Source organism: Ursus americanus, chromosome 5 (genome assembly GCF_024610735.1).
Source record: "Ursus americanus isolate L20-20 chromosome 5, mUrsAme1.1.p, whole genome shotgun sequence".
NCBI classification, from domain to species: Eukaryota; Metazoa; Chordata; class Mammalia; order Carnivora; family Ursidae; genus Ursus; species Ursus americanus.
Genome location: NC_142131.1, coordinates 22,383 through 35,595, shown reverse-complemented (window position 1 = coordinate 35,595; position 13,213 = coordinate 22,383). Strand labels below are relative to the sequence as shown.

Here is a 13,213-nt window from a genome sequence, read left to right as displayed (position 1 = left end):
TGGAGGGTGGTCTCCCCTGGTCATCAGTGCTGCACTGGGCTCTCTGGTGTGGCGAAGAGAGCAAGGGAGCAGGGAACAACGTGACCAGTCACTAGAGCCACCGTGGCTGAAGTAAAGAAAGAGGCCATGATCAAGGAGGGGAAGTGAGGCTCAATGGCCATTCTGGGACTACTCCCTAGTCCTTGCAATGAACTCAGCCTTGACTAGAACAATATCCCTCCATAAAGCCCAGTTGGTTGTTTTTCTCCTTTCCCAGGACCTTCCTAAACACATTGCACTTTTCCTTGTTTCTGGTCATGTGTGTACTCATTGGGTAAGACCAAATACTCCTTAAGGGCAAGAGTTATAACACACCCATCTCTGTATTCTTCCATGCATACAGTGGACATTCAACAGATGTCTAAAAATAAAAATCAGTGTACCTAGGTGGCTCAGTCCATTAAGCATCTGCCTTTGGCTCAGGTAATGATCCCAGGATCCTGGGTTAGAATCCAGCGTCCCATCAGGCTCCCTGCTCAGCAGGGAGTCTGCTTCTCCCTCTACCCCTCCCCCCTGCTTGTACTTTCTCTCTCACACACACTCCCTCTCTAATAAATAAATAAAATCTTTGAAAAATAAAATAAAAATAAAAATTCTTAAATTCACTCTCCTATGATAGTTTTCAGAGGCTCTGAGTACTGAAGATTCACAAGGAAATCTAGAAAATGCCAAACGACTGTGAATAATAACTCTTCCTTCAATGGAACCTGTATTTTATATCAGAATAGGGAGGGGGTTTTAACAAATTAGCTTACAAGATCAAAAGACAATATCCTTTGTAATTTCCTCATCCCATGTTATTTCACAGATGGTAATTCTGGAAGCATGGAAGCATACAGTTAGACAGGTTAACATCAGCATAGCAATTTTTCTCTATTTTAGGAATTAAAAAAAATGAAAACCCTATCTTGTGAGTGTGGAAGCAGCAACTTAATTTTATCTTAAAGTAGTAATAATCCATCAGTTTGTTCATTCAACACTGACTTAGCATCTTTGTACATAACATCTATGTACAAGAGACAGTGTGGGGTGGTATGAGAGATATAAAGGCACAGTTGTCACATTCACGAAGCTTATACTCTGGTAGGCAAACAGAGTTAAATTGAAACTACTATAACACAAGTTATGATTGGGCAAATTCCCTTATTTTTATTCTATCGTTACTTGAAAATGTTAGTTTACTGCAAATATCCAGTAACCACAGAGGAATAGGCTCAGAAAAGTGGGCTATAAAATATTAATTTGAAAATCTCCTTCTAGGGGCGCCTGGGTGGCTCAGTCGTTAAGCGTCTGCCTTCGGCTCGGGGCGTGATTCCAGGGTCCTGGGATCGAGCCCCGCATCAGGCTCCTCCTCTGCTTCTTCCTCTCCCACTCCCCCTGCTTGTGTTCCCCCTCTCGCTGACTGTCTCTCCCTCTGACAAATAAATAAATAAAATCTTAAAAAAAAAGAGAGAGAGAAAGAAAATCTCCTTCTAAACTTTTACATACCCTGAGAGAGTCAAGATAGAACCATGTGGACAGCTGTCCATCAACTTTTTAATAACAACTAGGACACAAAAGTAAGAATGGTTTTTAAGTTCAATTCATCTCATAACCTGTACTTAGGAACAGACCAAAAAACCCAACCAACAGTTCATGGCTTTTGAAAATACTACCTACAGGATGGTATTGAAGGCTATCGGATGAAAACAGCTACTACTGTGGAGAAAGTATGGATTCATCAGGGTTAGCTCATAAACACCAGACAGTTACCCAATAGAGACGGAGGTGAGCGGCGTGAATGTGCTGCCACCAAAACCCTGAGCTGGGCCCTAGAGTCTACAAAGTGAAGGTACTTTAGTCCTGGAAAAGATGTTAAAATTATTTTACAGAAGAAGAAACTGATTGTGGAGAGGTTTGTGTGACTTGCCTGACGTCACGTGACTAGTTAGCAGTGGGGGCAGTGAATCCCGCCACGCTGATAGCTTAGATTAGGTAAAATGCAAACGATATGCATTTTCAAATATAAAGTCCTCAGCTTCTTCTGCAATGGACAAACCCTGAAAAGTCTTTTTCTAAAAATTCTGAAGTGTTTGAAATTACTATTACCCAATGAAGACTTTTACCTATTCAGTTTCTATTAAACGTTAGGCACTGATGTTACAAAGACGAAAGACGAAAAAAGTGTAGACTCTGCCTAAAGTACGTTAAGTATGGAGAGGCAGGAAATGGAAACAGTGAAAATATGAAATGTGAGCAGTGCTGGCCTATGAGTGTGTGTAAGGTCCCGAGGCATGAGGGAAGTCTCCAAAGAAAGAGCTGCATGAGAACACAGTCTAGAAAAAAATAAGAAGGTGCTCATCGGTAGACGACGGGGAGAGAAGGGAGCTTACAGCAGGAGCTGTGTGTGCAAAGCATGGTGCTTGGAGCAGCTGGGCAGGCGTGCTGGACAGAGATATAGTCACTGTGCCAGATGGCCAAGGGCCTTAAATTACATGCCCCTAGAAGGAGTCCGAACTTGTCCAAAAGAACTGGACAACCGTTGAAGGTTTAAGAAAAGCTTCCTACTCAGTTATAGAAAAATGTTAGAGAAAAATAAATGACTTTTCATCCATGTAGAGAGGCCTGGATGGGCTGAGCTTACAGGTTAGGACACTAGGACACTAACTGTGATTAGGAATGAAGGAACTTAGGGAACCAAGAAGGCGGAGGAGGGTGAACAGCACTGATTTCACTCTGCTCGTAATAAATAGAACACTGCCATCATGCTTTTTAGAAGAACTACTTCCCCAACAATATCCTCACATTGATTTTCATCCTGTTTATTATCATGAAATAAACTTAGGTTAAGATTCTATAGTACATAGGGGCACCTGGGTGGCACAGCGGTTAAGCGTCTGCCTTCGGCTCAGGGCGTGATCCCGGCGTTCTGGGATCGAGCCCCACATCAGGCTCCTCCGCTATGAGCCTGCTTCTTCCTCTCCCACTCCCCCTGCTTGTGTTCCCTCTCTCGCTGGCTGTCTCTCTCTGTCAAACAAATAAAATCTTAAAAAAAAAAGATTCTATAGTACATAAAATTGTCATAATAAAAAACCCTTACTTAAAAGCATTAACCTCAAATGTAGAATGTTCTGTTAAGCTTGTTATTTCCCAGAAAGAAATTCTGAATTTTTGTAAATCAGTGAAAAACTCTGACATTTAAAGAAATGCAGCCACATTTTTACACAAATGCTTCCCCTCACCCCACCTATTTTCTTAACTCCTTCAACTGTGTCACCAATTTGCACATACTGATGTTTTACACAATAAACAACAGGTGTAACCAACATCGCTTGCCATTATTTTAAATAGATGCCCAATTAACACCACCATCAAGCCTAAAATAAAATGCGTTTTAATTATCTTCTACATCTGCATTAGTTGTTGTGAATGTTAAAAAAAATAATAATAATAAACACAAAGCTCATCTATCTAGAATTTTCCAAGCACAAGTGTTACAACTAAATATTCAATTGAGGGCTACACTTAAACTCAACTAACATCTGTCCCAGCAGATAGACACATGTAATGCTTATTGGTCAATCTAGAAATGTGTTCAGTTTACATTCTCACTTCATTAGGAATCCAAATGTTTGAAAAATGAGTAAATCCAGGAGTCCTTACCCAGGCCTGCTGACCCAACTTTTTTCTCCCATCAGGTAGTCAGCAATAATCAATGGCATGAATTTAGGAATTGCTCATTTACATATTTAAACTGACATTTTGAAATGACAATGAGAAGCTGACAATTAACTGTTCTCTAAGGAAATGCCCTTTCTCTCCATATGGTTTCTACTCTGGGACTAACACTTAAAGAGATTTTCAATTTGCGGAACAACAGAGAGTCTCCCCAGCTGAGACTCCCATGGAACTTCATTTAGAATGCAAATGCCTCACCTCATTAAATACCAAGTATTTAAATGCCATTCCCACTTATGCTAAGAAGCCAGTTATAAGATGAAAATTCACCCTCACCATAGACCTTGGGTAAATTAAACAGTAAAGCAACGTAAGGCTTTGGGGAAAATGTATTTTCTTGTGTTAGCTTGGCAGCATGTATGATGGAAAAGTCCCCCAAGTAGGACGACAGATTCATCCTTCCTCCAGAGGCTTTGTTATCATGACTCCTTGTCTTAAAATAGAGATATTAATTCCTGTTGCAAGGATGACACGAGATAATGTGTGGACTAATTGATTATAAACTATAAAGGCTTCCACAAACATATGCCATTATTTAGACGTTCACTAATACACCGACTCAAAACAAAAGGACTGTAAAATAAAAATGCGGGCTTGAGGAAAAAACAAAAATACCCTGAAAAAATAAAGTTTCTAAAAATGCATGTGAACAAATTGCTCTGTATATTCAACACAATCTCTATCAAAAATCCCAGCTGCTTGGGTCGAAGAAATTGACGAGCTTATCCTAAAATTTGTGTGGGAACTCAAGGGACTAAGAATAGCCAAACAATCTTGAAAAAAATAAGAACGAGGTGGAAGGATTCACACCTTCTGATTTCGAGACTTATAACAAAGCAACAGTAATCAAGACAGTACAGTACTGGCACAAGAATAGGCATCTATATCAATGGAAAAGAACTGAAAGTCCAAAAATAAACCCTTACATTTATGGTCAATTGTTCTTTGACAAAGTTGTCAAGAAAATGGGAAATGAATAGTGTCTTCTACAAATGGTGCTAGGACAACTGGATATCCACGTGCTAAAGAATGAACCTGGCTGGACCCTTTCTTCACACCATACACAAATATTAACTCAACATGGATCATAGACCTAAATGTAGGAACTAAAACTATAAAACTCTTAGAAGAAAACATAGGTGACCTTGGGTTAGACAAAGCCTCCTTGGATGTGTCACCAAAACACAAGCAACAAAAGGTCACATAATGTACGATTCCATTCGCATGAGATGTCCGTAGCAGGCAAATCTATAGAGGCAGAAAGTAAATTCATGGTTCCCTAGGGCTGGAAAGTTTGGGGAAAGATGGAGAAATACTGCTAAAGAGTACAGGGCTTCTTTCTGAGGTGATAAAAATGTCCTAAAATTGATTATGATCGTGGTTGCAGAACTGTGACTATACCGAAACAACAACAAAACCCACATGCACTGAATTGTGCACTGTATGTATGTATAAGTAGGCTCCACACCCAGCAGGGAGCCCAACACGAGCTTGAATTCATGACCCTGAGATCAAGACCTGAGCTGAGATCAAGAGCCAGATGCTTAACCGACTGAGCCACCCAGGCAATCCGAATTGTACACTTTAAATGAGCAGATTATATAGTATGCAAGTTATATCTCAATAAAGCTCTTAGAAAATATCTGAAAGACACACATATGAAATGCAGCACTGAATAGTGGTCAAGACCTTCATTTGAGAACCAGAGATATCAGTTGATGTTCGGTTCTTACTAAGTGTGGAATCTTGAGCAAATAACAACGTCTCTGAGCCTGTTTTTCTCGTCTTTAAATTGCATGTAATAATAATTCTCTTTTCAAAGGGGTTATTGCAAGTAGTAACTGAGGTCATGTATATAAGGTGTTGGCTTAGCGTACAGCCTAGCACACAGTAAGCGCTCAATAATGTTAGTTGGTTTTTTCTTGAGATTTTATTTATTTATTTATTTGGGTTGATTACATCTTTGACCATTATGAATAAAGCTGCTGTGAACATTCGTGTACAAGTTTGTGTGGGGACCTATGTCTTCAGTTCTCTTGCATATGTACCTAGAAGTAGAATTGCTGGAATATAGGTTAATTCTATGTTTAAGTTTATGAGGATCTACTAGACTGTTTTCCAAAGTGGCTGCACCTTTTTACATTCCTACCAGCAGTGTATGAGGATTCCGCTTTCTCCACACCCTTGCTAACATTTATTATTATCTGATTTGATTATGGCCATCCTACTGAATATATGGTAGTGTCTCCCTGTAGTTTTGATTTCCATTTCCCTAGTGGCTTATGATGATGAGCACCTTTTCGTGTGTTTATTGGCCATCTGCATATCTTCTTTGAAGATAAGTCTATTCGGATCCTTTGTCCATTTTTAGTTGGTTTATCTTTTTATTATTGAGATGTGAGAGTTCTTTATATAACCTAGATGCAAATCCTTTGTCAAGTATATGATTTGTAAATATTTTCCCCCATTCTTTGGGTTGTCTTTCACTTTTCTGATAGTGTACTTTGAAGCACAAGTTTTAAAAATTTTTATTAGCTAAATTTAACTATGTTTTTCTTTTGTAGTCTGTATTTTGGTGTCATATATAAGAATCTGTTGCCAAATACAAGGTGAAAAAGACTTTGTCCTACGTTTTCTTCTAAGAGTTCAATAGTTTTAGCTCTTAACATTCAAGTTTTTGATCCATTCTGAGTTAATTTCTGTATACGAGGAATGTAAGGAATACATACATTTTGTATATGAGGAATATATACATTTTTGTACGTGAAGGAAGTCTCCAAGTTCATTCTTTCCCATGTGGCTATGCAGTTGTCCCAGCCCCAATTGTTGAAAAGTCAATTCCTTCCCTATTTCACCCTTGATTTTGAAACGCTTGTCTTCTGCTCTTATTGAAAATAAATTCACTATAGACACATGGTTTGTTTCTGGACTCTCAGTTCTATTTCATTGATCTATAGGTCTGTTATTTTGCCAATACCACACTGTCTTGATGACTGTTGCTTTGCAGTAAGATTTGAAATTGGGAAGTGTGAATCCTCCATCTTTATTTTTCTTTTTCAAGATTGTTTTGACTATTCTGGATCCCCTGAATTTCCATATTAATTTTAGGATCAAATTGTCAATTTCTGCACAAAATGACAGCTTGGATTTTGAGAAAGGTTGCATTAAGTCTGTGGATCGACTTTGGGGAGAACTGCTATTGTAACAATATTAAATCTTCCTATCTATGAATAGGGGATGTCTATCCCTTTATGCAATCATTGTTTTAAAGGGGGAAAGAAGCATTTTTTAAAATTTATTTATGAGAGAGAGGGAGAGAGCATGAGCGGGGTGGGAGGGGAGCAGAGGCAGAGAGAGAATCTCAGGCAGATTCTCTGCTGAGCAAGGAACCCAATGCAGGGCTCGATCCCAGGACCCTGGGATCATGACCTGAGCTGAAGGTAGATGCTTAACCAACTGAGCCACCCAGGCACCCCTATGCAGTCATTTTTAATGTACTAGAGGAATGAGATGACGCAGCTATGTCACCACGAAAATAGAAATGATATTCCTTGGTTATGAGATAATTGGTAATTTTTATTTTATTTTTAAACATTTCTGCATTTTCCAGTTTTTCAACAAGAATATCTTTTATATAACCAGAAAGAAGTTTGTTTGTTTTTTTTTTTTTAGATTTTATTTATTTATTTATTTATTTATTTATTTATTTGACAGAGAGAGAGAGAGTACAGCAGGGGGAGCAGCAGAGGGAGAGAGAGAAGCGGGCTCCCTGCTGAGCAGGAAGCCCAATGCAGGGCTCCCTCCCAGGACCCTGGGATCATGACCTGAGCCGGAGGTGGATGCTTAACCGGCTGAGACACCCAGGCAACCCAAGAAGATATTTTTAACTCTTGGGGCACCTGGTGGCTCAGTTGGTTAAGGATCTGCCTTCCACCCAGGTCACAATCCCGGGATCCCAGGATCCCGGGATCGAGCCCCATATCAGGCTCCCTGCTCAGTGGGGAGTCTGCTTCTCCCTCTGTCCCTTACCCCTCTCTCACTCTGTCTCTCAAGTAAATAAATAAAATGTTTTTAAAAAGGAAAATATTCTTTAATAAAATACACTCACATTTAAAGTACTTTATAAACATGGAATATGCTTGGAAATGAAAATGCTTGAAAGATTTTTCAAAATACCTGAACATACCAGTGTTTATACTCAGCCATTTTTTCATCAGAATTTACTGATTGAATACTTTATGGCAAATACTGTGCTAGATCCTGAGTGTACTGTTTTTTGTTTATTTGTTTTTGTTTTTTTTTTTGTCTTTATGTAGGCTCCAGTCCCAGCATGGAGCCCAGTGTGAGGCTCGAACTCAGGACCCTGAGATCAAGACCTGAGCTGAGATCAAGAGTCAGATGCTTAACCCACTGAGCCACCCAGGCACCCCTGAGTGTACTGTTTTAACAAAATAAACATGATTCCTACCTCATGAAGCTACATCTAGTGGGAGACTGACAATAAACAGGTAAACAAAGTAGAAAATAGAAATGCAATTATAAAGAGTACCATGGCAGAAAGTCCCTGGTACTATGATAAGGAATAATGGTGGGGAAGAGCTAACCTTCTTTTCTATAGTGGTCAGGGAAAGCTCTCTCTAAGGCACTGATGTTTGAGCTGAGGCTTGGCTACTTGATACAAACGTAAATGTTGGGTTTTGGTATCTGTCAAATGTTCAAGATAGCTTCTTAAACTGAAAGGTAAAAATAGGAAGCTTTAAAATTCCGAAGGAAAATTAATTTCAACAAATCGAGTAACCCCACCACCTCCTATATTGTGGTAAATAGGGTCCAAAAAATTCAATACTATAAAATGTGGGGTTAAGTGATCATAAAGTTATGAATGGCACCAGAAGAGCCTGCGGTGGTCCCACTATACAGCCCCAATGCTACCGTCCAAGCTGCAGCTTGGCTCCGCCCAAGAGCAGTTGTCTGTTCCAGCTTAACTATCCACGGGCATGATTCTGGGGCCCCGGGGGAAGGCTGGGAGTTCCTGGACAGAGGCACCAATTCCATGAATCTCCAGTGAGCTCGTGCCTTTTTTGTCAGCCTGCGGGGGAAGTACAGACCAAGAGAATATTGAAGATTCGACACCCTACCCTTTCTCTCCGTCTTCCTGAGGTCGCGTGCCCTGACATGTCCCCTCCTGGTCTCAGTCTATCTTCCACTAGCCTCCCTCCAAACATGAGATCTTCAGCCCACTCCTGTTTGAGAATGAGAGTTAAGCAAAGGACCAAAGCCAAAACAGTTGAATGAGGATTACCATGGAAGTTTTATTATAGGTTTGGTTGCTACTTGCCTACACAATATCCATTCCCTGTTCTTGGTAACAGAACTCAGATTTTGTTTAGGAGGCAATGTGACTAATCGAATTATATGCTTCCTTGAACTCTACTGCAAGAACACTACTACATGGTAAGGTGATGTAGTTTAACCAATAAGATTTCAATTAAGGGATTTAGGAAAGCTCTGCTTTAATCATATGGGCACTACCCTTTTCAGCTTCCTTTTATATCTTCCTCCTTGGAACCTGGACATGAGGCTGGAAATAGAGCAATTACTTTAAGACTATGAGATAACCACGAGGATGAATGTTTTATATGAAGAATAGTGATGTGGAAAGATGGAAGGAAGCTGGGCATCGACCCCTTGTGGAATGGCCATCTCAGCCTGAACGAACCACCTCCTCTAGGTGAGAAAGTCCATCTTTATTTGACTGTCCCATTAGTTTTCCATTATATAGAGCCAACTGAAACCCTAACAGATACAGTGGTACACCATGAGCATAAACCTAACACCTTTTAAAGAATCCAAGATTTTTAAGGTTTTAGTGTAGAAAGTCCAACTTTCATGATTATAAAACAGAAAATTCACAGCACTCCACTCCTTATCACCCACTGTAGAGTGGTCAGTAAAGGTCATTAAACAAAAGTAGTACAAAGGAGGAGCTCCAGAAAGGGAGGCATTTAATGCCACTTATCTTCATAAACCTCATTTCCCAAGCCGTATCAAATAAACATATATTCCAGGTAAAACTGTGCTTGCTATGTAAACATACTTCTTTTTTTTTTTTTTAAGATTTATTTATTTATTTATTTATTTATTTATTTGACAGAGACAGCCAGCGAGAGAGGGAACACAAGCAGGGGGAGTGGGAGAGGAAGAAGCAGGCTCCTAGTGGAGGAGCCCGATGTGGGGCTCGATCCCAGAACGCCAGGATCACGCCCTGAGCCGAAGGCAGACGCTTAAGGACTGCACCACCCAGGCGCCCCGCTATGTAAACATACTTCTAGAGAGGTTCCTTGGTGCCTCCTTGCAGTGAGATTGCCATCCCTGAACTCCTCCGACATGGGCATTTTTCACAGCATAAAATGACATCCAGAGCAACTCTGCCCACAGGTAAAGTTATGGCTTAGGGTGCATTATTACACATACCTTTCAACTTTCAAGCAGTTGTATTAAAGTGATACGGCTCAAGGAATGATAGTTTTTTCCACTTTTGCCTTAGCAGGTTTCTACTCTAATCTGAAATCTCCTGTTTACTACCACACTCTTACACACAATGCCTCATCCTCCAAAACAAAGTCCTCAGATTATGCCTACAGAATTCATTACCTTTCAGGGGAGATTCAGCCACCATTCAAAATAATATGAACATTTGTACAGAAAGTGTAGTTCAAATAAAGCAACATATTAATAGGCCAAATCAAAGGAAGGGAAGGAGAGAACTCTGCTAGTTTTCTGCATGCACCCTTGCCCATGTGAAATTAAATCCTTTGTGCATCTTCATGTGAAGAATGTAGACTGTTTTTATTATTGCAAATAAGATTATGGACATTCAAGTAGGCTATTCAAGCAGGAAAAAAAAATCTAAACTCTATGATGAAATTTTTTTTTATCACAGAACCCAAACAGGGAGACCTCCAGATGAAATCTATGTGGAGTCAACTAGAATTACATTTTTTTTTCATTTCAGAATAGAATTACTCCATAAAGTTTTCTGATAGCTTTATAATGTTTCCCAATGAAACTCTAGAAAAGTAATAAAATTCAGTCAAAAGTCATCATAATTGAATAGAGTCCCAAATAAATTATTTTTAATTGTCAAAATCTTACATGTAAAATTACCTGTTTTAAAGATCTTTTTTAAAAATTGGGGGGTTCCCCCACTCTTTTTTTTTTTTCTCTAAGTAGGCAAGGACAATCAGCAGGAGGCAGCCTGGGATTTTCAGAGATCTTTACTATCGTCAAGACAAAGGCTAAACCAAGAAGCCTTCTTCACCATCTGTGTGTGGTAAGTGATAGAAACGTGGGCAGGAGTAATTATTTTGCCAGGCCCTGCGGCTTGAAGCCACAACACAGCCCCGCAGGGAACCTAGGAGCAAGCACATTGAGACTTGTGTGTGGTCGCGGGGAAGCGCCCTGACACCCTACTGAAGGCTCACGTGGTTAGCTTGCGGAGCGGAGGTGGAGTCGGGTCTACACACCAGACTCACCTTAAACCCCCAGTTTGTACCTGCGCGCTTGGTCTCCCTCAGGCTAATAGGTTTAAATCAGTACTGGGTGACAAGCTGTGTCCATTCTGTGGGCTCCGCAGTTTGGAACACAGGGGCTCTGCAGCACCCGAAAGTTCTTCGCAGCCTGTTTTCACGCCCAACTGTGTCACTGGGCGCGCATCCCTATCCTGGTCCGGTCTCAGGGCTGTCCGTTAAGCAGCCGGGCTGATCGCTGCCCGGTGCGATAGTATCTTGACACCCGGGAGCCAGAGGCTGCAGGGCAGTCCCTCCTACCTAGGACAAGTGGCCAGAACTCGCTTCCGCACAGGCATGAACGCTCCAAAACCCGGGGAGGGATCGCATCCCAGAGGTGTCTCCCAACGCCCAGACAAAGACAGCGCTGGGAAAAGTTGGACCAACTGGCACCACCAAAAGGCGAGCAGACCAGCCCGTCGGCCTCGGTGGCCGAGCCGGCGACGCGCTCTCAGAGTCGCAGCCAACTTTTCCCGTGAGCTTCTGAGCAACTTGCTGGAAGTTGGGGCGAGGGGGCGGAGGAGGGGTCAAGGGCAGCGCGGAGAGGCTGGTTGCGCCCCAGCCGGTTTCGCGTACCTCCCCAGTACCTGCTAATGTATCCGTCCCCGTCGCCGTCGCACGTCTGGAAGAGGCGCCGCATCCGCTCCTCCTCGCCTGTGCTGGACGTGTCGCTGCTGCTGCTGCTGCCGTCGCCGCCGCCGCTGCTGCCGCCGCCGCTGCCGCTCCCTGCCGCCGCCGCAGCCGCCATCATGCGCCCGCTGCCTGCTCGGGAGGAGGAGGACGCGCGGCCGCGGGAGGAATCCGCGAGGCGCAAAAGCGGCTCGCAGCCCCTAACCTGCCTGACAACGGAGCATGCCCAGTGGCCGCCGGGGCGCTCCGGGCGCGGGATTCCAGCTCTCCGGGTTTTGCCCAGGCTGGGAAGATGCGCGCTCTGCAATCGCGGGAGGAGGCACCTTAGTGGAGCGGGAGGAGGGGAAGGTGGATCGTGGAGTCGGGGAGCCAAGGGTGCCGAGAGGACGCGAGGGGACGCGAAGGCACGCGAAGGGAGGCAGAGTACACGGAGACCCCCTGGAAGGGTGTCACTCCGTGTATCCGACCACAACGCGGACCCCTGACACTTGGGGACTCTGGCAGAGGCGAGTGTGCTCCCGGCAGACCTCCTCCAGCTGCCCGGAGTCGATTTCTTTAAAGGAAAAAAGATAACACTCCCATTTTGCAAACTCAAAGCGCTACTCCTGGTCCCAGTCTGCAAGACTGCGCTGAATTCTGTACCCATAGCCCCAACTGAGACCCGGAATGGCTGGGGATTTGTGCATTTTTAACACCTGTCAAGAAATCTGAACCTCCTTAGCCCCTACTAGTCTTCCACACCGTACTGTAAACAATCTGCTCTCCTGTGTGGCATTGTGCACGTTTGGTCCATTCTGGAAACGGCTCCTGACCTGACGTCACTAGTCTTTGACCCAAGAGTTTTAATAACATCAAGAGCGAACATAATAGATGGTTTCATTTCACTGCAGACCTGCAATCTATTATTACCAACCCTGTTTTAGGAGGTAGGTTAACTACTTCATAGGGTATCTTGGTAATAAAATAAGATAGTATATAATGCACTTAAGACAACATCTTGACGCCTACTAAGTACTCAATAAATGCTAGCTCTCATTATCCCCAATTTACAGAAAAGAAAACCAAGGCACCCAGACCGGCTTAAAGTTCCAGGCTTAGTGTCAGGGCAGAGGCAAGCCCAGGCCAGCAGTCTAAGTCCACAGCAGGAGCCCTTAAATACGACAGTATCCTTCCGCCACAGCAGAAAGGGAACCACGATGAACCAATTTGTGGTTTAGGGAATGACTCATTATTCGGTCCCAGACTTTTTGTCTGAAGTC

General features: G+C 42.5%; 1 protein-coding gene across 1 annotated transcript in view; it reads right to left on the bottom strand.

The window, feature by feature from the left end:
* MCC (MCC regulator of Wnt signaling pathway) overlaps nt 1-12,075 on the bottom strand; it is a 375,394-nt gene extending 363,319 nt beyond the window's left edge. Inside the window, exon 1 of the mRNA XM_087861917.1 lies at nt 11,912-12,075. Coding sequence (XP_087718043.1) covers nt 11,912-12,075 — 164 coding nt within the window. The remainder of the gene's footprint in view (nt 1-11,911) is intronic.
* Nucleotides 12,076-13,213: the final 1,138 nt, after the last annotated feature.